The sequence below is a fragment of the Staurois parvus genome, unplaced genomic scaffold, assembly GCF_062004578.1.
Source record: "Staurois parvus isolate SC_StPar_1 unplaced genomic scaffold, SC_StPar_1.0 ptg000006l, whole genome shotgun sequence".
NCBI lineage: Eukaryota > Metazoa > Chordata > Amphibia > Anura > Ranidae > Staurois > Staurois parvus.
Genome location: NW_028317802.1, coordinates 10,739,612 through 10,766,848, shown reverse-complemented (window position 1 = coordinate 10,766,848; position 27,237 = coordinate 10,739,612). Strand labels below are relative to the sequence as shown.

General features: G+C 36.5%; 1 protein-coding gene across 17 annotated transcripts in view; it reads left to right on the top strand.

Moving 5' to 3' along the window:
• The window catches only part of LOC149474329 (protocadherin gamma-A3-like), a 440,639-nt gene that overhangs the window by 143,991 nt on the left and 269,411 nt on the right, over positions 1 to 27,237 (top strand). Inside the window, exon 1 of one of the 17 annotated variants that reach the window (XM_089657661.1) lies at positions 859 to 3,180. The exons of 14 other annotated variants lie outside the window; for them this stretch is intronic. In XM_089657661.1, the coding sequence (XP_089513787.1) occupies positions 874 to 3,180 (2,307 nt within the window). In that variant the 5' untranslated portion in view covers positions 859 to 873. Of the gene's footprint in view, positions 1 to 858; positions 3,181 to 7,773; positions 10,119 to 14,223; positions 16,780 to 27,237 lie in introns of those variants that run through there. 2 more of the 17 variants (XM_089659127.1, XM_089657591.1) reach the window with 2 other exon arrangements.

Here is a 27,237-nt window from a genome sequence, read left to right as displayed (position 1 = left end):
AAGAGCTATATAGTACTTCAATATTTGTTTTTCTTTTTTTAATTAAGATTCTGTGTTGCCTTTACACTCTAGTTACATAAATATGCAGGAATTCAGTTGAAAACACACAAAATGAATTGGATTGTTCCATTAAAACAGTTACAGCTATGTAATGCATAACTTTTTCATTTTTTTACATAAGCTTTTTTAGATTAAGGCCAACTATTATATATTTGATGGTAGATCGTGGCCAGTCAGAAATTTACGACCTGTTGTAAATTTAATTTGAAAATAATTATAAAGCCGTCTTATGACACAGAAATTTAGATGTGCTTATTATGAACAAGAAAAGCAAATAAATACTCATGAAAAATAAAATTTTAACTTAAATTATGAAGTTTTTTGTATTTTACATTCTCTTCTTTAGAATGAGAGATTTTAACATATCATACTTTGTATAATTTATTTTGATTTAGAAAGGTTTTGTTAGATATAACAGTGAATGCTTTAAAAACAATTTGTAGAATTGCAGTTCCTCAGTTTTGCCTCAGAGCGCCGCTGTTTGACCAATAAGGAGAAGAATACAGAATTGGAGATCCACTGGTATTTTCATCATTCACACACACTGCAGATCTGTAAGAAGAGACACAGCCATTTCTGGATTCTCTTAACAGTGTTCAGGGCTGCTGTTCTCTTGCATTGAACAACTCAGTACCTTCTTCCTAATTCCCTGGAATATAAACTACATAAGGATTTCAGAAGATGAAAATAACTGGAATGAAAAAACAAATACAGAATAACAAAGTATACAGATGGCAAGTAACATTTATCTTCTTATTTTCCTGGTTGTGTCATTCAGTCTCTGGTCAGATTCATTATTCCATTGCTGAAGAAATGAGAAAAGACTCTGTTATAGCAAATATTGCAAACGACCTTGGATTAGACAATAAACAGATGTCATCTAGAAAACTGAGAATTGTGTCACGTGCTTCAGAGAAATATTTTTATTTAAATCTAGATAATGGAAACCTCTATGTGAAGGACAGAATAGATAGAGAGACATTGTGTGGGGCAGCAGCTACCTGCTCCCTAACCTTTGATGCTGTGGTTGAAAATCCCTTGCATGTTTATAGAGTTAAGATAGATATTCAGGATATTAATGACAATCCTCCAGTGTTTTATCCTGACACATTCACATTTGAAGCAATTGAATTAACACCACCAGGAACTAGACTTGCTTTACAAAATGCAAAAGATCCAGATATTGGTATTAATTCAGTACAGTCATATGAACTTAGTGACAATAAGCATTTTGCACTAAGTGAGAAAATCAATTCAGATGGAAGTAAATTTCTTGAACTTGTGCTAGAAAAGCCATTAGATCGAGAAATTCAAAATGTGCATGAATTCTCATTGACAGCTACTGATGGAGGAAAACCTATGAGAACTGGCACTGCATTAATAAGGGTCATTGTCATAGATGCTAATGATAATTTTCCAGTATTTACACAGGCAGTATTTAAAGCCAGCACAAGTGAAAATTTGCCAATTAATACTTCAATAATTACTGTGAATGCTACTGACAAAGATGAAGGTATATATGCACAAATAAACTATTCTTTCAGTGAAACGTCCGGAAGTGTACATCACACAGGAACGTTCAGCATTAATCCAAACACTGGTGAAATTAAAATAAATAAGAAGATAGATTTTGAATTAGCAAGAAATTATGAACTATCAGTACAAGCAAAAGATGGAGGTGGCCATGTTACTCATTGTAAGGTACTGATAGAAGTCATGGATGAAAATGATAATGATCCAGAGATATCCATCACATCATTATTTTCCCCCATTCTGGAGGATGCCATACCTGGAACAGTAATAGCTCTAATTGAAGTTGATGATCAAGATTCTGAAGAAAACGGACACGTTGATTGCAAATTGATAGAACAAGCTTCATTCGATTTAATATTATCAACTGACAGCTATTATAGAATTGTTACTACAGGTGAAATAGACAGAGAGAAAGTGTCCAGTTATAACATCACAATTGTAGCTACTGATAGAGGTTCTCCTCCTCTTTCCAGCAGAAGAACCATCAAACTGGATGTATCTGATGTTAATGACAATCCACCAGTTTTTATGAAATCTTTTTATGCTGTTTACATACTAGAGAACAATCTACCAGGTGTCTCAGTATACAATATGCAAGCTTCTGATCCTGATGCAGGAGACAACGCAAAAATTATTTATTCAATGTCCAAAACAAATGTAGAAGACCTTCCATTGTCCTCTTATCTTTCCATCAATATGGAGACTGGAGCTCTTTATGCTCAGAAATCTTTTGACTTTGAACACCAAAAGGAATTTTTTGTACAAATAATTGCTACAGATAATGGATCCCCCCCTCTGAGTAGCAATGCAACTTTGCATATTCGTATAGTGGATCAGAATGATAATGCTCCAAGAATCTTATTCCCATCCCCAGGAAGTGGTGGGCAGGATGCATTTGAGATGGTTCCTTTTATTTCTGAACCTGGTTCTTTAATAACAAAGGTAGTTGCGGTGGATGAAGACTCTGGACATAATGCGTGGCTTTCTTATCATTTTATACAAATATCAGAACAATCATTTTTTGTCATTAATGAACACACAGGAGAAATCAGGACATCACGTATCTTTCAGGAGAAAGATATACTGAATAAGAATGTTGTGGTGATGGTAAGAGATAATGGAATTCCATCACTCTCAGCCACAGTCACCTTAAACCTCATTGTTGCAGATAATTTCCAGCAGATTGTTCCTAAACTTAGTAATCAATTTACCAATGAAGATCCTCAGTCACATTTGCAATTGTACTTGGTGATTGCTTTAGCACTGATCTCTTTTTTGTTTATTATAACTGTTATTTTGGTCATCATATCAAAATGCAAGGAGTCAAAACCATTACCAAACTTTGGAACATTAACTACCAGCCTATATCCTCCAGCTGATCCCAGGATACTTTCTATGTACAGTGATGGAACTTTGCCCTTCCCCTACTCATACAATGTATGTGTGGCTGTAGACCCATCTGAAAGCGATTTGGGCCTTTTAAAATCAATTCAAAATGTTCCTGTGGATAATCTTATTGACACAGATGATTCAGGTCTTGGAAATGAACAGTTTAAAGAAGTGCATCTATCAGGTGGAGTCCTTCAGGTAAGTTGTTACGTCTGCGTTTGATGATGTCTCTTTGTAGATGTCTTTCACTTGTAATACATATCAATATATATCAATATATATATATATATATATATATATATATATATAAAACATTTTTCGATTGAGAAAAATGTCTGATGTCAACTAATGACTGTCAATTACTCTTGAGATGCCAATATACAATATACAAAAAATGTAATTCATTTAAAATGTGATTATACTGCATTTTGTAGATTTTAAGGTTAATATACCTTATAATCTGTTACATTTTATAAGGATCATGGTTTATAATGAGTCACATTATTTGCCCTATTCAGATTGAACCAGTTTGCAGTTGGTAGAAATGTATGGACTTTTCCATTACCTTTGTATATTTGACTGGTGTTTCCCTCATTTTCAGAAAAAGTCTTTTTTTTTTAATTAACATCCCACCTAAAAAAAAATATTGATAGTTTTAACTTTCGTATAGCCTTATATCAGCTTTTCAGGTGGAATAAAAATGTATAGACCCCCCACAATGCTGATGGCAGTCCATATGGGGTGACACCAGCTCTGTGGTCCTGTGAAGGAGGCAGCGTGGGGAGCTTGTCATTGCTGCATTCCCAATCTAACTGAATGGGAGGAGTGATAATGCTGTCATCTGAGGCAGCTGGAGAACAAAGCACAAAGCGGGACTGCAACAGCTGCTAGAGGGAGGATTCTTCTCTCATCTCCCTCCAACAGCAACCTGATGTGGGTGGGAGAAAGCGGGCAGAACGGGTGTTGGCAGACACAAAACTCTTACTCCCAGCAAGGGGAAGAAGAGGAGGTGAGAGTAGGTGGAGCCTTCTGGTGACCTCATCTGTGATCTCAGGCACCACCCATATCACAGGTGGTGCAATTGGGTGAGGCGGGAGATTTAACATAAGAAGCTACTTAGCATTCTCTAGGATGACAGGTGGAACCTATGGGCTTCTTCAGAAAACAGGGATAGAGAGCAGAGCAGTCATTAGGTAAGAAAGTGCTTAAGGTTTTTGTCCTTTACTTCAAATATAGAATTGGATACTGTGATTTTCAATAATGAAAAGGTAGTAGTACTCTGTTTAGGAAGAAATGTATTTATGCCACTGGTAATAGGTATAATGCATCTGTTTTCTCAGTGGCGTAACATATTGGTCTTTATCAGGAGCTCCTATCTCACTTACTACTGACCTCTGCACTACTACTGATCTCTGAACTCTGCATCACTTTCTATTGACCTCTGAACTGTTCATTGCCTACTACTAAACTCTGCATCACTTACTACTGACCTCTGGACTCTGCACCACCCACTACTGATCTCTGCGTCACGTTCTACTGAACCCCTGCACTCTGTGTCCCTTTTAGCCACGGCCAATATTCAGCATAATAAAACCCACACCCAAATTTTGCCACAGCACGCCTTACTGATCTTTGAACTCTGCTACTGACCTGTGAACTCCGTGACACTGAACCCCTGCACTCTGCTTTTATTTTAACCATGGCCAGTATTGAGCACAATAAAACCCACACCCAATTTTGCCACTCTTTCTTTTTCATGTCCAGGAGGACCCAACTTATGACTCTGGACACAGGCCCCATTATTCTCTCCACCCCTTTATCCCACCCCTATATTTTAATGTGGGATAGAATGTTTCAGCATAGTGTGCTGCATCTCACAAAAATTATTGGGGGGGGTTACACCATGTTTTACAGCACCAGATAACACAAATCCTATTGACACCACTGTTCATATGCCCTTGAGCATTGGTAGGGTGCTTAAAAAAGTGCATATCTGTAGTTACTGATGAATAGTTCATTTTTATTTGCTATGAAATCTGGAATGGGATTACATACCTTAGCATCCAGCGAATCTAGAGTTGTCCTGCTCGAAAATGGCACACCACCATCACAGGCCAGACTTCCCTGTACCACCATCTTCTGTGCACCATGGTACAGGTGAGGTGGGAGCTAGATTGCCCCAAAGCTTCCTGGGTTGTTTTACATAAATACCCCCACATGCCCACACTACCTTAATTGTGAATTTATGTTGTTGATATTGGTTGCAACTGCAGTTTTTATGAAAAATGCATTTTTGACTTACGCGGAGCTAAACATTTTAAATTATTGTTCTGTTATTGTTAATATCCTGGCGACATAGAGTCATGGAGTAAAGTGGTGGAAAATCATTCCAACAGGGTCAAAGACACCAGAAAAACAAATTATTAAGGGAGTGGGGATTAATTAGAATTTCAGGTTTTTATTGATTTCTAAGCCTTCCTATCCCAATGATCACCATTTTTCTTCCTTTCATAGTATTACATGGATAAAAGTGAGGGAAATGTCTCCAATGGAATTACAGACAGCATTAACATCCTATTAGAAATTGTCAATTTTCCTAACATTTGTTACAAAATAATGTGCAATAGATATTATATTAGTCTTTAGCTACCAATAAAACTTTAAAAATATATATATATTTATTTATTTCCATGTAAATAGGGCTGCATCTCAGCTACCCTGCAACCGTGTGCAATGCAAATGATAGCGGCATGGTGGGTCTGCATTTTCTTTAATATTCTTTATTCAAAGCAACAGATTAAAAAAAAATTAAAAAACACAAATATTCATGAGTCTTAACAGATAAAAAATCCACAAATTCTCAAAATACAATTCAGCATTACAAATCATAAACGTTTAGTCTAATTAACATATAGTACAGTATGAGAAAGTCATTACATTTACCTACTACGCCTACTCGGCTCTATGATTTAAAAAAAAAGTAATAATCTTATAATACAAATATTAAATGTGTGTCACTTGTGGGGATGCATCGCAGAGCCCCATCAGTTTTTTTAGATGTTTTTAAGGGAAACCTGGGGAATAAAAGAAAAGAGAAACAAAAAAATATATATAAAACAAAAAGGGTAAAAAAAATATAGAAATAAGGGAAAAACAAAAAACATTAAACAACTATAGGCTCAGTGCCTGATATCTCACTGATGAGGTGAACCGGATCCACTGACACCACACTTTACTAAAACGGGCTTCCTGCCTACTTACTGATGCAGTAAGCTCCTCCATGTGCATTATAACATTTACTGCTCCAATCCAATGTCCTAAGGTAGGGGGAGAGGAGGGTTTCCAATGCTCTGGTATACAGCCCCTAGCTGCATTATGAAGATGTCTCACCACAGACTGGCGATATCTACTCTTAGAGAGAGGGCTAAGATGTAGGAGGCAAGCTGCTGGGTCTTGGTCAAGAATGAGGTCAGAGACATCTTTAATCAGGGTGCAGACATCTAGCCAATATGAGCGAATTCGGGATCAACTCCAAAAAATATGAAAAAGTTTTCTTTGTCCTCTCACCATACTGGCAAGTAGAATCAGCATTTGGGAACATGTGATGTAAATTCTCTGGGAATCTATACAATCTGGTCAAAAGCTTATATCCTGCTTCTTGAAATCTTGAGGATATAGAAGATTTATGTATAAAATATCTTTGATCTGTTGATAATGTTATCCTCAGATCTTTTTCCTATGCAGCAATAAAGGGGGAATATAGGAATCCGGAGGTGCAATTAATACAGCATATGCCCTTGAAAGACACCTTCATATAAGTTGACCAGCTGTGTAGAGTCGCTCAAAAGTAACAATGAAACTTTTTAAAATTTTGCAAACTATATTATTATCTTATAATTTTAGTAATAAGGAACACTGCCAAAATGGAAAGCAGTATCTACTCTTTGTGAAACAGTAAAGAGCTATATAGTACTTCAATATTGATGTTTTTTTAATTAAGATTCTGTGTTGCCTTTACACTCAAGTTACATAAATATGCAGGAATTCAGTTGAAAACACACAAAATGAATTGGATTGTTCCATTAAAACAGTTACAGCTATGTAATGCATAATTTTTTCATTTTTTTACATAAGCTTTTTTAGATTAAGGCCAACTATTATATATTGGATGGTAGATCGTGGCCAGTCAGAAATTTACGACCTGTTGTAAGTTTAATTTGAAAATAATTATAAAGCCGTCTTATGACACAGAAATTTAGATGTGCTTATTGTGAACAAGACAAGCAAAGAAATACTCATGAAAAATACACTTTCAAATTTAATTATGTAGATTTTAGTGTTTTACATTCTCTTCTTTAGAATGAGAGATTTTAATATGTCATACTTTGTATACTTTATTTTGATTTAGAAAGGTTTTGTTAGATATAACAGTGAATGCTTTAAAAACAATTTGTAGAATTGCAGTTCCTCAGTTTTGCCTCAGAGCGCCGCTGTTTGACCAATAAGGAGAAGAATACAGAACTGGAGATCCACTGGTATTTTCATCATTCACACACACTGCAGATCTGTAAGAAGAGACACAGCCATTTCTGGATTCTCTTAACAGTGTTCAGGGCTGCTGTTCTCTTGCATTGAACAACTCAGTACCTTCTTCCTAATTCCCTGGAATATAAACTACATAAGGATTTCAGAAGATGAAAATAACTGGAATGAAAAAACAAATACAGAATAACAAAGCATACAGATGGCAAGTAACATTTTTCTTCTTATTTTTCTGGTTGTGTCATTCAGTCTCTGGTCAGATTCATTATTCCATTGCTGAAGAAATGAGAAAAGACTCTGTTATAGCAAATATTGCAGATGATGATCTTGGATTAGACAATAAACAGCTGTCATCTAGAAAGCTGAGAATTGTGTCACGTGCTTCAGAGAAATATTTTTATGTAAATCTAGATAATGGAAACCTCTATGTGAAGGACAGAATAGATAGAGAGACATTGTGTGGGGCAGCAGCTACCTGCTCACTAACCTTTGATGCTGTGGTTGAAAATCCCTTACATGTTTATAGAGTTAGGATAGATATTCAGGATATTAATGACAATCCTCCAGAGTTTTATTCTGACACATTCACATTTGAAGCAATTGAATCAACACCACCAGGAACAAGATTTGCTTTACAGAATGCAAATGATCCAGATATTGGTATTAATTCAGTACAGTCATATGAACTCAGTGACAACAAGCATTTTGCATTGAGTGAGAAAATAAGTTCAGATGGAAGTAAATTTATTGAACTTGTGCTAGAAAAACCATTAGATCGAGAAATTCAAAATGTGCATGAATTCTCATTGACAGCTACTGATGGAGGAAAACCTATGAGAACTGGCACTGCATTAATAAGGGTCATTGTCATAGATGTTAATGATAATTTTCCAGTATTTACACAGGCAGTATATAAAGCCAGCACAAGTGAAAATGTGCCAATTAATACTACAATAATTACTGTGAATGCTACTGACAAAGATGAAGGTATATATGCACAAATAAACTATTCTTTCAGTGAAAGATCCAGAAGTGTACATCACACAGGAACGTTCAGCATTAATCCAAACACTGGTGAAATTAAAATAAATAGGAAGTTAGATTTTGAGTTAACAAGAAATTATGAACTATCAGTACAAGCAAAAGATGGAGGTGGCCTTGGTACTCATTGTAAGGTACTGATAGACGTCATGGATGAAAATGATAATGCTCCAGAGATATCCATCACATCATTATTTTCCCCCATGCTGGAGGATGCCATACCTGGAACAGTAATAGCTCTAATTGAAGTTGATGATCAAGATTCTGAAGAAAACGGACACATTGATTGCAAATTGATGGAACAAGCTTCATTCAATTTAATTTTATCAACTGACAGCTATTATAGAATTGTTACTACAGGTGAAATAGACAGAGAGAATGTGCCCAGTTATAACATTACAATTGTAGCTACTGATAGAGGTTCTCCTCCACTTTCCAGCAGAAGGACCATCAAACTGGATGTATCTGATGTTAATGACAATCCACCAGTTTTTATGAAATCTTTTTATGTTGTTTATATACTAGAGAACAATTTACCAGGTGTCTCAGTATACAATATGCAAGCTTCTGATCCTGATGCAGGAGACAACGCAAAAATTATTTATTCAATGTCCAAAACAAATGTAGAAGACCTTCCATTGTCCTCTTATCTTTCCATCAATATGGAGACTGGAGCTCTTTATGCTCAGAAATCTTTTGACTTTGAACACCAAAAGGAATTTTTTGTACAAATAATTGCTACAGATAATGGATCCCCGTCTCTGAGTAGCAATATAACTTTGCATATCCGTATAGTGGATCAGAATGATAATGCTCCAAGAATCTTATTCCCATCCCCAGGAAGTGGTGGGCAGGATGCATTTGAGATGGTTCCTTTTACAGCTGAACCTGGTTCTTTAATAACAAAGGTAGTTGCGGTGGATGAAGACTCTGGACATAATGCGTGGCTTTCTTATCATTTTATACAAATATCAGAACCATCATTTTTTGTCATTAATGAACACACAGGAGAAATCAGGACATCACGTATCTTTCAGGAGAAAGATATACTGAATAAGAATGTTGTGGCGATGGTAAGAGATAATGGAATTCCATCTCTCTCAGCCACAGTCACCTTAAACCTCATTGTTGCAGATAATTTCCAGCAGATTGTTCCTAAACTTAGTAATCAATTTACCAATGAAGATCCTCAGTCACATTTGCAATTATACTTGGTGATTGCTTTAGCACTGATCTCTTTTTTGTTTATTATAACTGTTATTTTGGTCATCATATCAAAATGCAAGGAGTCAAAACCATTACCAAACTTTGGAACATTAACTACCAGTCTATATCCTCCAGCTGATCCTAGGATACTTTCTATGTACAGTGATGGAACTTTGCCCTTCCCCTACTCATACAATGTATGTGTGGCTGTAGACCCATCTGAAACAGATTTGGGCCTTTTAAAATCAATTCAAAATGTCCCTGTGGATAATCTTATTGACACAGATGATTCAGGTCTTGGAAATGAGCAGTTTAAAGAAGTACATCTATCAGGTGGAGTCCCGCAGGTAAGTTGTTATGTCTACGTTTGATGATGTCTCTTTGTAGGTTTCTTTAACTTGTATTTATTTATTTATTTATTTTTTCAATTGAGGAAAATGTCTGATGTCTACTAATGACTGTCAATTACTCTTGAGATGCCAATATAAAATATACAAAAAATGTAATTCCTTTAAAATGTGATTATACTGCATTTTGTAGATTTTAAGGTTAATATACCTTATAATCTGTTACATTTTATAAGGATCATGGTTTATAATGAGTCACATTATTTGCCCTATTCAGATTGAACCAGTTTGCAGTTGGTAGAAATGTATGGACTTTTCCATTACCTTTGTATATTTGACTGGTGTTTCCCTCATTTTCCGAAAAAGTCTTTTTTTTAATAAACATCCCACCTAAAAAAAAATCTTGACAGTTTTAACTTTCATATAGCCTTATATCAGCTTTTCAGGTGGAATAAAAATGTATGGACCCTCCACAATGCTGATGGCAGTCCATATGGGGTGACACCAGCTCTGTGGTCCTGTGAAGGAGGGAGCGTGGGAATCAGTGCTCCATTTTCAATCGAACTGAATGGGAGGAGTGATCATGCTGCCATCTGAGGCAGCTGGAGAACAAAGCACAGAGCGGGACTGCAACAGCTGCTAGAGGGAGGATTCCTCCAACAGCAACCTGATGTTGGTGGGAGAAAGCGGGCAGAACGGGTGCTGGCAGACACAAAACTCTTACTCCCAGAAGAGGAGGTGAGGGTAGGCGGAGCCTTCTGGTGACCTCATCTGTGATCTCAGGTGCCACCCATATCACAGCTGGTGCAATTGGGGAGGTGGGAGATTTAACATAAAAAGCTACTTAGCCTTCTCTAGGATGACAGGGGGATATTTCAGAAAACAGGGATACAGAGCAGTCATTAGGTAAGAAAAGTGCTTGAGGTTTTTGTCCTTTACGTCATATATAGAATTGGACACTATAATTTTCAATAATGAAAAGGTAGTAGTACTCTGTTTAGGAAGAAATGTATTTATTCCACTGGTAATAGGTATAATGCATCTGTTTTCTCAGTGGCGTAACATATTGGTCTTTACCAGGAGCTCCTACCTCTCTTACTACTGACCTCTGCACTACTACTGATCTCTGAACTCTGCATCACTTTCTATTGATCTCTGAGCTCTTCATTGCCTACTACTGAACTCTGCATCACTTACTACTGACCTCTGGACTCTGCACCACCCACTGCTGATCTCTGCATCACTTTCTATTGAACCCCTGCACTCTGTGCCCCTTTTAGCCACGGCCAATATTCAGCATAATAAAACCCACACCCAAATTTTTCCACAGCAGGCCTAACTGATCTTTGAACTCTGCTTCAATTACTACTGACCTGTGAACTCAGTGACACTGAACCCCTGCACTCTGATTTTATTTTAACCATGACCAATATTGAGCACAATAAAACCCACACTCAATTTTGCCACTCTTTCTTTTTTATGTCGAGAAGGACCCAACTTATGATCCTGGACACAGGCCCCATTATTTTCTACACCCCTTTATCCCACCCCTATATTTTAATGTGGGATAGAATGTTTCAGCATAGTGTGCTGCATCTCACAAAAATTATTGGGGGGGGTGACACCATGTTTTACCGCACCAGGTAACACCAACCCTATTGACACCACTGTTCATATGCCCTTAAGCATTGATAGGGTGCTTAAAAAAGTGCATATCTGTAGTTACTGATGAATTGTTCCTTTTCACTTGCAATGAAATCTGGAATGTGTTTACATACCTTAGCATCCAGCGAATCTGTCCTGCTTGAAAATGGCACACCACCATCACAGGCCAGACTTCCCTGTACCACCATCTTCTGTGCACCATGGTACAGGTGAGGTGGAAGCTAGATTGCCCCAAAGCTTTCTAGGTTGTTTTACATAAATACCCCCACATGCCCACACTACCTTACTTGTGAATTTATGTTGTTGATATTGGTTGCAACTTCAGTTTTTATGAAAAATGCATTTTTGGCATACGCGGAGCTAAACATTTTAAATTATTGTTCAGTAATTTAGACAGAAGTTTGTTTTTTCCTGGTAATGTAATTATAAAATCCTTGCGACATAGAGTCATGGAGAAAAGTGGTGGAAAATCATTCCAACAGGGCCGAAGACACCAGAAAAACAAATTATTAAGGGAGTGGGGATTAATTAGAATTTCAGGTTTTTATTGATTTCTAAGCCTTCCTATCCCAATGATCACCATTTCTCTTTCCTTTCCTAGTATTACATGGATAAAAGTTAAGGGAAATGTCTCCAATGGAATTACAGACAGCATTAACATCCTATTAGAAATTGTCAATTTTCCTAACATTTGTTACAAAATAATGTGCAATAGATACTGTATTAATCTTTGGCTACCAATAAAACTGTATATATATATATATATATATATATATTTTTTTTTTTTTTTTATTTATTTCCATGTAAATAGGGCTGCATCCCAGCTACCCTGCAACCGTGTGCAATGCAAATGATTGGGGTATGGTGGGCCTGAATTTTCTTTAATATTCTTCATTCAAAGCAACAGATTAAAAAAAACTTAAGAACACAAGTATTCATGAGTCTTAACAAATAAAAAATCGACAAATTCTCAAAATACAATTCTACATTACAAATCATAAACTTTAATCTAATTAATTAATAGTACAGTATGAGAAAGTCATTACATTTACCTACTACGCCTACTCGGCTCTATGCTTTTAAGAAACAGTAATAATCTATATAATACAAATATTAAATGTGTGTCACTTGCAGGGATGCATTGCAGAGCCCCATCAACTTTGTAGATGTTGTTAAGGGAAACGTAGGGAATAAAAGTAAAGAGAAACAAAAAGAAATAGATAAAAAAAGGGTAAAAAAAATGTAGAAATAAGAGAAAAACAAAGAACATTAAACAACTATAGGCTCAGTGCCTGATATCTTACCGATGAGGTGAACCGGATCCACTGACACCACACTTTACTAAAACGGGCTTCCTGCCTACTTACTGATGCAGTAAGCTCCTTCATGTGCTTTATAACATTTACTGCTCCAATCTAATGTCCTAAGGTAGGGGGAGAGGAGGGTTTCCAATGCTCTGGTATACAGGCCCTAGCTGCATTATGAAGATGTCTCACCACAGATTGGCGATATCTACTGTTAGAGAAAGAGCTAAGATGTAGGAGGCAAGCTGCTGGGTCTTGTTCAAGAATGAGGTCAGAGGCATCTTTAATCAGGGTGCAGACATCTAGCTAATATGAGCGAACTCGGGATCAACTCCAAAAAATATGAAAAAGTGTTCTGTCCTCTCACTATACAGGCAAGTAGAATCAGCATTTGGGAGCATGTGATTAAGTTCTCTGGGAATCTATACAATCTGGTCAAAAACCTATATCCTGCTTCCTGCAATCTTGAGGATATAGAAGAATTAAGTATAAAATATCTTTGATCTGTTGATAATGTTATCCTCAGACTTTTTTCCTATGCAGCAATGAAGGGGGGAATATAGGAATCTGGAGGTGCAATTAATACAGCATATGCCCTTGAATGACACCTTCGTATAAGTTGACCAGCTGTGTAGAGTCGCTCAAAAGTAACAATGAAACTTTTTAATATTTTGCTAACTATATTATTGTCTTATCATTTTATTAATAAGGAATCTTTGTGAAAAGAGCTATATAGTACTTCAATATTGAGATGTACTGCCTGTTGTAAGTTTACTTGAAAATAATTATAAAGCCGTCTTATGACACAGAAATTTAAATGTGCTAATTAAGAACAAGAAAAGCAAAGAAATACTCATGAAAAATAAATTTTCATCTCTAATTATGAAGATTTTTTTGTTTTACATTCTCTTCTTTAGAATGAGAGATTTTAATATGTCATACTTTGTACACTTTTGTTTTGATTTAGAAAGGTTTTGTTAGATATAACAGTGAATGCATTAAAAACAATTTGTAGAATTGCAGTTCCTCAGTTTTGCCTCAGAGCGCCGCTGTTTGACCAATAAGGAGAAGAATACAGAACTGGAGATCCACTGGTATTTTCATCATTCACACACACTGCAGATCTGTAAGAAGAGACACAGCCATTTCTGGATTCTCTTAACATTGTTCAGGGCTGCTGTTCTCTTGCATTGAACAACTCAGTACCTTCTTCCTAATTCCCTGGAATATAAACTACATAAGGATTTCAGAAGATGAAAATAACTGGAATGAAAAAACAAATACAGAATAACAAAGCATACAGATGGCAAGTAACATTTATCTTCTTATATTCCTGGTTGTGTCATTCAGTCTCTGGTCAGATTCATTATTCAATTGCAGAAGAAATGAGAAAAGACTCTGTTATAGCAAATATTGCAGATGATGATCTTGGATTAGACAATAAACAGCTGTCATCTAGAAAACTGAGAATTGTGTCACGTGCTTCAGAGAAATATTTTTATGTAAATCTAGATAATGGAAACCTCTGTGTGAAGGACAGAATAGATAGAGAGACATTGTGTGGGGCAGAAGCTACCTGCTCACTAACCTTTGATGCTGTGGTTGAAAATCCCTTACATGTTTATAGAGTTAAGATAGATATTCAGGATATTAATGACAATCCTCCAGTGTTTTATCCTGACACATTCACATTTGAAGCAATTGAATTAACACCACCAGGAACTAGATTTGCTTTACAAAATGCAAAAGATCCAGATATTGGTATTAATTCAGTACAGTCATATAAACTCAGTGACAACAAGCATTTTGCACTGAGTGAAAATATCAATTCAGATGGAAGTAAATTTCTTGAACTTGTGCTAGAAAAGCCATTAGATCGAGAAATTCAAAATGTGCATGAATTTTCATTGACAGCTACTGATGGAGGAAAACCTATGAGAACTGGCACTGCATTAATAAGGGTCATTGTCATAGATGTTAATGATAATTTTCCAGTATTTACACAGGCAGTATATAAAGCCAGCACAAGTGAAAATTTGCCAATTAATACTTCAATAATTACTGTGAATGCTACTGACAAAGATGAAGGTATATATGCACAAATAAACTATTCTTTCAGTGAAACATCTGGAAGTGTACATCACACAGGAACATTCAGCATTAATCCAAACACTGGTGAAATTAAAATAAATAGGAAGTTAGATTTTGAGTTAACAAGAAATTATGAACTATCAGTACAAGCAAAAGATGGAGGTGGTCTTGTTACTCATTGTAAGGTACTGATAGGCGTCATGGATGAAAATGATAATGCTCCAGAGATATCCATCACATCATTATTTTCCCCCATGCTGGAGGATGCCATACCTGGAACAGTAATAGCTCTAATTGAAGTTGATGATCAAGATTCTGAAGAAAATGGACACGTTGATTGCAAATTGATGGAACAAGCGTCATTCAATTTAATATTATCAACTGACAGCTATTATAGAATTGTTACTACAGGTGAAATAGACAGAGAGGATGTGCCCAGTTATAACATCACAATTGTAGCTACTGATAGAGGATCTCCTCCACTTTCCAGCAGAAGAACCATCAAACTGGATGTATCTGATGTTAATGACAATCCACCAGTTTTTATGAAATCTTTTTATGCTGTTCACATACTAGAGAACAATCTACCAGGTGTCTCAGTATACAATATGCAAGCTTCTGATCCTGATGCAGGAGACAACGCAAAAATTATTTATTCAATGTCCAAAACAAATATAGAAGACCTTCCATTGTCCTCTTATCTTTCCATCAATATGGAGACTGGAGCTCTTTATGCTCAGAAATCTTTTGACTTTGAACACCAAAAGAAATTTTTTGTACAAATAATTGCTACAGATAATGGATCCCCGTCTCTGAGTAGCAATACAACTTTGCATATCCGTATAGTGGATCAGAATGATAATGCTCCAAGAATCCTATTCCCATCCCCAGGAAGTGGTGGGCAGGATGCATTTGAGATGGTTCCTTTTACAGCTGAACCTGGTTCTTTAATAACAAAGGTAGTTGCGGTGGATGAAGACTCTGGACATAATGCGTGGCTTTCTTATCATTTTATACAAATATCAGAACAATCATTTTTTGTCATTAATGAACACACAGGAGAAATCAGGACATCACGTATCTTTCAGGAGAAAGATATACTGAATAAGAATGTTGTGGTGGTAAGAGATAATGGAATTCCATCTCTCTCAGCCACAGTCACCTTAAACCTCATTGTTGCAGATAATTTCCAGCAGATTGTTCCTAAACTCAGTAATCAATTTACCAATGAAGATCCTCAGTCACATTTGCAATTGTACTTGGTGATTGCTTTAGCACTGATCTCTTTTTTGTTTATTATAACTGTTATTTTGGTCATCATATCAAAATGCAAGGAGTCAAAACCATTACCAAACTTTGGAACATTAACTACCAGCCTATATCCTCCAGCTGATCCCAGGATACTTTCTATGTACAGTGATGGAACTTTGCCCTTCCCCTACTCATACAATGTATGTGTGGCTGTAGACCCATCTGAAACAGATTTGGGCCTTTTAAAATCAATTCAAAATGTCCCTGTGGATAATCTTATTGACACAGATGACTCAGGTCTTGGAAATGAGACTTCTAAAGTAGTGCATCTATCAAGTGGTGTCCCTCAGGTAAGTTGTTATGTCTAAGTTTGATGATGTCTTTTTGTAGGTGTCTTTCACTTACAACTTAATATATATATATATATATATATATATATATATATATATTTATATGTATATACATACAGTATGTATGCAGTACACAGAATATATTCAGTTGAGGAAACCATCTGATGTCTGATGTCTACCAATGACTGCCAATTACTTTTGAGATGTCAGTATGCAATGTACAAAAAATGTAATTCAAATGTGATTATATTGCAGGTTAAGGTTATTATATGATATAATATATTATAAAAAATAAAATAAGGATCATGACTTCATGGTCTCCAACTTCCTTTATCCCCTCCTCAATAAATGACCTCTGAGATCCTTCCTGAATGAATCGATGTTCAATAACTGAGTCCTGTTTCTCATAATCCTTCTTTTCGGTGCAGTTCCTTCTGAGCCTCATAAATTGTCCCTCAGGTTCATTAGTAAGCCAAGGGACATGATGACAACTGTTGAAAGGGATATACCCATTTTGATCAACAGTTTTAAAATAAGTCTTGGTCACAAAACATTCTTACTTGTAATGGTTCTCAAGATCTAAAAATGTATTTTTATTTTTATCCACCTCCGATATGAACTGAATGTTCATATCTTTGGTATTCAGATGATTCAAAAATATTTCCAGATCTTCCTGCTCACCTTCCCAGATAATGATCACATCATCAATGTACCGCTTGTACAGTCCCCCTGTTTTTAACACATACTGTTAGACTGGCTAATTCAGTTTGTTTGCATGCTGGTTGGTAAGTTGAGCTGGGAATTTTTCTCTTTTATTGTTTACAGCAAGGAGCATTGGGAAGGGCGATGCATGTCAAAGGCCAGTTATAGACTGGGACAGTGGCCATTATTTGCCTTATTCAGACTGGCCTAATTTGTAGTTGGTAGAAATGGATGGATTTTTCACTTCTGCAGAGTTATGCTTTGCTCCTACGCAGCTTGCCCTTAGTGCCTACTGGACTACCTTTACCCCTGCCCATTTGGAACTCATCAAACATACATGGACTGCCACACCATGCGCCTGTTATCCCTTTTGTATGGATTTTTCCATGACCTGTCTATGTTTGGCTGTTTTCCCCTCCTTTTCAGAAAAAGAAATTTTTTTATAACATCCCCAACAAAAGAAATCTTGCCAGTTTTAACTTCCATACAGCCCTATATCAGTTTGACAGGTGGTATAGACTCCTCACAATGCTAAAGGCAGTCTATATGCACCTAAGTATTGGTTGGGCGCTTAAAAGGTGCATATCTCTCTTTAGGTGTACATGTGTCAGGAATAAACTGCTTTTTTAAGGAGGGAACTACTGCCTTCTTTGCTCAAGTTATTATAAATTTGGTACCTTTTCCGGTTAGAATGTACCATGGCGCAGGTGTAGTGTGAGCTACATTGTCCCAAAAATTCTTGGGTTGGGAAACTTAAGTATGCCAGGAGGCTTTTGACAGGCTGCACAAAACAATTTCTAAACACAACTTTATATCTTTCTACAATTTTTCTACATCCTTAACCCCCCCTTTATCTGTCCCTCACCCAAGGTAATAGCTTAATGTGATATTGCATACGGAAAGCTGTGGGCAGATAAGGCCACTGTCAGCCTGTCATTTATTTTTACAGGTCTTCCAGCCACATCTGTTTGCATAGTCATGTGGCTCCCACTGCAGAAATGTGCTGATTGTAGCCTCAGGTCAGGTTTTAATGTTGTATGTGCTTCTACTGGAAAAATACATCCTTTATATTTGTACTGGTTACGGTTGGGACAGATGCTGATGGAAAATGTTACAATTGTTGCTAAAACAAAGGTTATCTTCCAGTGGGGTCACCTGTTATGTTATGTTATGTGACGTTCTAAGCAAGCATTTTCTCTACTGTGGGGGGATTTAAATTTATTTCTCGTTGGATCTCTAGAACAGGAAGTGATAGGAAATCTATTCAATGGTTTAAAACATGAGTTGGTAATGTGCGATGCAATAAATTAAATCAATAGAAAATATCTCAATAAGGAAAGCATCTTAAATATTACCCCCTTTACTTGTCTATTCAAGTTTTTTTTTATATTGGTGGAGAGTTAAATTTAAAAAAAAAATGGTAGTGGGCCTTAGCGTTTTAAAAGACAGATTAGTAGGTCATAGGAAAAAAAGGCTTTTCACCAGCACACCATGATATAGTGATAGTCTTGTCCTTTGCTCACATAAAACAACAGGCATCACAGTCCATTCACAATATTGACCTCTTATGGAGATCCAGTGTTACATCCCAATAGCCTGACTTAATAACATACACTACAGAAAGTCATGGAATGATGAAACATCCATTTCACATACTGTTGAGACCACATTGTCCTGTGTGATTTATTTGATATCCCCTCCTTGGTACCGCATGTGTTTTTTGACTGGACCCATATATCACCAATACAGTTGATGAAACAGAGTGGGATGTAAGAAAAGATGTTTGAATTGTGGATGGTAAAGGGTATTTATGCGGGAAGAATGCAGAGCTGTTCACACTATTGTATTATTTGCCAAGTATAATGTCTTCTAATGGAATGTGGTGTCCAGATAGAAAATATTAGGGACAAATTGTCATATATACAGATTTTGCAATGTTTAAAGCCGAAGATTGTATATACCAGGTAATGAATAAGCGCTGTCTTTAGCATGAAATGCGTCTACCTGCCAGTCCCCCACTGTATTTCTACTGTCTGTATTGTTCTTATCTTGGTTCAAAAAAGTGGATTGTTTGGAGTGCAGCTGATCGGATTTCTTTTGTTCATATCTATGCAGCACACAAGCTGGGCTAGCACCTACAGGAGGAGTTGTGCTTAGAGATTGGGAGTCTATCTACCTTGAGCAGTGGTAAACATATGTTGTTGAAACTCAAACCGAGCATCGGCATAGGGAAGAAAGGGGGTTTAAGTGACTTTGAAAGTGGCATGGTTGTTCGTGCTACACGAACTGGTCTGAGGTTTTCAAAAACTACTGATCTGCTTGGATTTTCATGCACAACCATTTCTAGGGTTTACAGGGAATGGTCCAAAAAAGAGAAAATATCCAGTGAGCAGCAGGTGTGTGGATGAAAGTGCCATGTTGAGGTCAGAGGTCAGAGGAGAATGGGCGAGACTGGCTCGAGATGATAGAAAGACAACAGTAACTCATGTCAATATGGACCAAAACCTCTAAGGAATGTTTCCAACACCTTGTTGAATCTATGCCACAAAGAATTAAGGCAGTTCTGAAGGCAAAGGGGGGTCCAACCCAGTACTAGCATGGTGTACCTAATAAAGTGGTCAGTGAGTGTATATTGTAAATAGTCTTACCTTTAGGTTAAAATGGAACAGCAGTAAAACACCAGCCAAAACTCTGAATAGAAAAGAGGATTATATCCTCTGACAGGATGGTGTACACACATGGGAGATTGTTTCTCATTTCCTGTACCAATGACATCCAGGGATGAAAATCTTGTTTGCCCTCCCTGTAATACACTAGGGGATAATTACAGTGTCAATTGCTTCATTCTGGGTTTTTAATAGGAATAGGAATATGGTCAAGGCATTCTAAAGAGAAGTAAAATATTTAGCACCCAACAAATGTCTTTCTTGCCAGCAGAAGAGGAAGTTAGAGAAGCTTAAAAAAATCTGAGTGACCAATAGTTCTACCAGTCTAATAAAAACTAATAATATTTTTAAATTCGAACAATAGTTGATAAAGAGAAGAGGGAGAACACCCATGTAGAGCACTAAATCACTAGTTTGACAGTTTGCACAGGGAAAAAGACCTAATTTACATGCTAAACTATAGGATTATTGTGGAATCATTCTCTTACTTTTTATCTACAATAAAATATGTTTTTATAAAGAAAAGAATAAAGAGTTGTTTATTCATTTTAATTCCCAACACTTCAAAAAAACCTTTTTGTTAATATTTAAAAAAAAATGTTTACATAGTAGAGGGATTTGTCATGCTTACAAATATTTTATAGCTGCTTCCAGACCACCCACAGCACTGCGGATGGACAGCATGAGCAGGCTAAGTGGTTTACCCGTACGTCGCCTACCACATGCACATTGGCACACCCCCTGAAACAGCAGTTTGTGGCTCCCAGTACCCAGCCACTTTGATTGGCCTGAGGATCATGTGATCACATGTGAAATTCATTCATAACAGCTGTGATTTCTATAGTCATGTTGTGATTGACCTTACAGCTATCACATGGTACCAATGTACCACGGTGGTGGGCCAATCACAGCACCTTGTATGATGTGATAGTTGAGCCAATTACATACACAATAGTAATTACAGATGTTGTAAATGTAACCTATTCATGACAGTGCAAAACATTGCTGTTACAGTAATCATTACTGTAACAGCAATGAAATTGTAAAAAAAAATCCCTAATCACTATACCCCCCCCCCCCCACCAGTGTAGTACACTCTACATAGATGAATTTCTGCTCTCTATGCAACAGACAACATGGATTCATGAAAGGCAGAAGTTTTCAAACAAACTTTATTTCTATTTATGAGGAGGTGAGCAAAAAAAAGGAGTGGCTGTGGACATAGTATACTTGGATTTTGCATAGAAAACTGGATAAAATACCATATTCAGAGAGTAGTAGTTGATGATTCATACTCTGAATGGTCTAATGTTATTAGTGGTGTACCACAAGATTCAGTGTTGGGACCCTTACTTTTTAATATATTTATAAATGATATAGGATCTGCGATTAAAAATACCATTTCAGTCTTTGCAGATGACACCAAGCTGTGCAGTGGAATAATGTCCTTACAGGATGTCTTCAACTTACAAGCCGACCTCAATGCACTGTTTAATTAGGCAACTATGTGGCAAATGAGGTTTAATGTTGATAAATGTAAGGTTATGCACTTGGTGCCTAAGAATATGCATGCATCATACATACTAGGGGGGGTACAACTGGGGGGATCGATGGTGGAGAAGGATCTGGGGGTTCTGGTAGATCATAAGCCTAATAATGGCATGCAATGCCAAGCTGTGATTTCCAAAGCGATCAAAAACTTTGTAATAAAAGTGGTATACACTCCAGAGAAAGATATATAATTTTGCCCTTCTACAAATCATTAGTAAGATCTTATCTGGAATATGCAGTTCAGTTTTGGACACTAATTCACAAAAAGAACATTGGGGAACTGGAGAAAGTGCAGAGCAGGGCAAACAAGCATGATAAGAGGCATGGAGGAGCTCAGCTATGAGGAAAGATTAGAGGAACTGAATGTGTTCTCTCTTGAGAAGAGGAGACTAATGGGAGATATGATCAACATGTAATACATAAATACATAAGTGGTCCATATAGTGAACTCGGTGTAGAGTTATTAAGGTGATCGCATAGGACAAGGAGTCACTCTTTATGTCTGGAGGAAAAGAGATTATTCTCCAAATACGAAAAGAATTCTTTACAGTAAGAGCTGTACAAATGTGAAATAGACTCCCCCAAGAGCCAAGAGCTGGTTCTGGCCAGCTCAGTAAATTGTTTTTAAAGAAGGCCTGGATTATTTTCTAAATGTACAAAATATGACAGGATACTAATATTTATAGGTAAAGTTGATCCAGGGAATATTAGATTGTCTCTTGGGTGATCAGGAAGGAATTTTTTTCCCCTGCTGGAGCAAATTGGATCATGCTTTATTGGGGGTTTATTTTGCCTTTCCTCTGGATCAACTGTAAGTAAAGAATAGTTTACATTGAGGTTTTCTATTTGTGTGTGTGGTTTTTTTTTCTGTTAGTTGAACTGGAAGGACAACCAGATTAACTAAGTAACAGTGTCACTATGGTGACACTGAACTACTTTGATGAAAGTGTGTAAAAAAATAAAACAATTTTAACCAATAGCTGCCCGGCCAATAGCCGTTTGGCGGCCGGCAAAATGCTGTAGATTTCCGGGGTGGATGCCATATGGCGTCCTCCCGAGCATGCGCAGTTTTCACGCTTGCAGAGCCACGCAGCAGCGCGATCTGTCACCAGCCGTGTACCTCGGATCTGAGTACCGGCCGCCATTGCCGGTACCATGTGACCTGCTGTGACCAATCACAGCAGGTCACATGACAGTTGTATACAATGGATGGTTTCATTCATGCCATCCATTGTATACTAGTGTCTAGCTGTGAATGGTCACAGCGATCACATGCACATGTCATGTGATTAGCTGTGGCCAAATCACAGCTAAGCATAAAAAAAAAAAAAAACCCTGAATGAATTGATGTCAAAGTAATTCTTTGCTATGAGCAAATTGTGTAAAAAAAAAAATACTGATCACTTCCCCAAAGTACTACAATGTTACTATGGTAACATTGTACTACTTTGGACATAGTGAAATATGAAAAAAAATCTTAAAAAAAGAAAAAAAATTAATAAAAAATTAAAAATAATAAAAAAAATTTAAATTTTTTAAAAAATATATTTTTTTTTCATACTGTCACCAGTCAGTGTCCCTGATGACCGCCATGCCAGTTATATGATGACGCTGTACTGCACTGGTGACAGTATGTAAAAAAAAAAATAGTGAAAATTATTTTTTTAATTTTTTCATTTTCTGAATAATTATGACAAAAAAATACAACTTCAAAAAACTCACCATGCCTCTTATGAAGTACGTCGGACTGTCTACTTTGCAAAAAGGGGTCATTTGGGGGATATATGTACTGTTCTGACATTCTTGGACCTCCTGAAATTAGATGTCAGTACTTCAGGATTGATTAATATTCAGATCTATACCATAGTTTGTGAACTTCCAAAGCGATCTGTATAGTTAGTATAGCTTTCCTACAGACTAAAAAATACATCCTAATTTGGGTTATTTTCACCAAAGATATGTAGCAGAATACATCTCGGCCTAAATTTATGAAGAGCAATTATTTATTTGCAAACTTTTATAACAGAAACAAAAAAAACGTGTTTTTTTTAAAGATTTTTGGTCTTTTTTTGTTAATTTAGCAAAAAATAAAAACCCCGGCGGTGATTAAATACCACCAAAAGAAAACTCTAGTTGTGTGAAGAAAATGATAAAATTTTAGTTCGGGTACAATGTTTTATGACCAATGTTGTCATTCAAAGTGTGAGAGCGCTGAAACCTGAAAAATGGCCTGGGCAGGAAGGGGTAAAAGTGTCTGGTATGGAAATGGTTAAAATGTAAGAAAAATAATAGAAAAAAAAATATTAGTAGGAAATTAATATTATTACATATTACACAAATGATAATTCTCCATGGTTTTATCTCAACACATTCGCATTTGAAGCAATGGAATCAACATCAGCAGGGACAAGATTTGCTTTACAAAATGCAGAAGATCCAGATTTTGGTATTAATTCGGTACAGACATATAAGCTCAGTGACAACAATCATTTTGCACTGAGTGAAAACATGAATTCAGATGGGAATACATTTCTGGAACTTGTGCTAGAAAAACCATTAGATCGAGAATCTCAAAATGTGCATGAATTTTTATTAACAGCTGCTAATGGAGGAAAACCTTTGAGATCTGGTACTGTAGGCATAAGGATAACTGTCATAGATGTTAATGATAATTTTCCAGAATTTACACAGGCAGTATATAAAATCAGTGGGTATGAAAATGTTCCAATAAATACAACCATAATTACTGTGAATGCTACAGATAAAGATGAAGGTATATTTTCACAAATAAACTATTCTTTCAGCAAAACATTAGGAAGCATACACCATACAGGAAGTTTCTGCATTAATGCAAACACGGGTGAAATCAGAATAAATAAGAATTTAGATTTTAGACAAAAAATTATGAGCTATCAATACAAGGAAAAGATGGAGGTGGCCATGTTACTCATTGTAAGGTACTGATAGAAGTTATAGATGAAAATGATAATGCTCCAGAGATATCCATCACATCCATATTTTCCCCCATTCTGGAGGATGCCATACCTGGAACAGTAATAGCTCTAATTGAAGTTGATGATCAAGATTCTGGGGAAAATGGATATGTTGATTGCAAGCTAATGGAACAGTCCTTATTCAGTTTAGTAATGTCATCTGACAGTTATTATAGAATGGTTACAACAGGTGATGTAGACAGAAAGTGCCCAGCTATAATATCACAATTATAGCTGTTGACAGAGGATCTCCTCCACTTTTCAGCAGAAGAACCATCAGACTGGACATTTCAGATGTTAATGACAATTCACCAGTATTTACAAAATATTCATATATTGTATACATACCAGAAAACAATTTACCGGATGCCTCAATATACAGTATGCAAGCTTCCGATCCTGATGTTTCGCAAAAATGCAAAAATCAGTTATTCAGTATGCAGATATCCAGTATCCAAAACTAAATGTAGAAGACCTTCCTGTGTCCTCTTATCTTTCTATCAGTATGAAGACGGGAACAATTTATGCTGAAAAATCTTTTGATTTTGAGCAGCACAAGGAATGTTTAATACAAGTAACTGCTACAGACAATGGATCCCCATCTTTGAGTACCAACACAACATTACTTATCCGTATAGTGGATCAGAATGATAATGCTTCAAGAATCTTATTCCCATCTCCAGGACACAGTAGTCAAGGTGCGTTTGAGATGGTTCCTTTCACAGCTGAGCCTGGCTCTTTAATAACTAAAGTGGTTGCTGTGGATGAGGATTCTGGACGCAATGGTTGGCTTTCTTATCGTTTCATACACATGTCAGAGCCATAATTTTTTGTAATTAATGAACATACAGGAGAAATCAGGACATCCCGAATCCTTCAGGAGAAAGATATACTAAATCAAAAAGCTGTGGTGATGGTGAGAGATAATGGCATTCCACCTCTCTCAGCTACAGTTACCTTAAGCCTCATTCATGTAGATAATTTCCAGCAGATTGTTTCTAAACTAAGCAATCAACATACAAATGAAGATCCTCAGTCACATTTGTAATTGTACTTGGTGATTGCTTTAGCATTGATCTCTTTGTTGTTTATTATAACTTGGCCATCTTATCAAAATGCAAGGAGTCAAAACCATTACCAAACTTCAGAACTTTAAGTTCAAGCCTATACTCTCTAGCTGATCCCAGGATACTTTCTATGTATAGTGATGGAACTTTACCCTTACCTTACTGATACAATGAATGTGTGCCATTGGACCCCTCTGAAAGTGAATTTTGTTTTTTAAAGTCAAATAAAAATGTATCTGTGGATAACCTGATTAACACAAATGATTCAGGCCCTGGAAATGAGAGCTTAAGAGAAGCACTTCCATCCTCTGGAGTATATATTTACACTGCTCATTAAAGGAACACTTTGAAAACAAATCCGATCTCAATGGGGAAAAGATTGCTGGATATCTATACGAATATGGACTGGGTAATGTGTTAGGAATCTAAGGATGCCCATCATTTGATGGAAATGAAATTATCAACCTACAGAGGACTCAATTTAAAGACACCCTGGAAGTGAAAAAATGATGCAGCAGGCTAGTCCATTTTTCTGAAATTTCATTGCAGCAACTCAAAATGGTACTCAGTAGTTTGTATGGCTCCCATGTGCTTGTATGCATGCCTGACATGTTAGGGCATGCTCCTAATGAAACGTCGGTTGGTGTCCTGGGGTATTTCCTCCCACATCTGGACCAGGGCATCACTGAGCTCCTGGACAGTCTGAGGTGCAACCTGGCAGCTTCATATGGACCAAAACATGATATTCCAGAGGTAGAAGGAAGTGGGGTGAGGTTAGGGCGCTGAGAAACCAACTAGCACCAACTTAAATGGCTCTGCTGTTAACTATGAGGAAAATGTCTCCAGGGTGCTTGAGGTTCCAGAGGTCAGTAAGGACTTGTTTAAAGTCCATTTACTGTTTGTTAAGAATATGTAAATACTTCAGTGTCTATAGCCTAGTCTCAAATATAAAAAAAAATTTGGTGGAAGATGCTGAAAATAGATCAAATGAAGCCAAAGCCATACAAAGGACTGAGTTGACAAGTATTATTTTCTTTCTTAATTTCCTGCCTTAGGTTTGATATTGGGGGAAGGGCAAAAAGTGCACCCTGTGTATTGAAAGAAATGTGACCCCTCTATTTCTTTAGAATTGCAGTGTCCAGGATGAGGTGCCTGTATGGGGGTTGGAGATTGATAAAAAATTTTTGCTAATCTGCTGTTTTTGCAAAATTGGGTACATTTGACCATGATTTGAAAATAACACGAAGGAAGAAATTTATATAAAAAGTTATTAGATACTTCTTTTTTTCTTATTTACTTTGTAAACTGTGCTATCATTACAAATTTGGTAATGTAAAATGTTCTCTAAAGATTCAGAAAAGGTGACTAAACTGCGGAATACATTGCACGTTAGTTAAGAATGGCAAAACCAATAATCTAATTAGCATGGAATAAAATAGAAAAAGTCTTTTTGAATTTCATACAACTAATGTCAGCAGT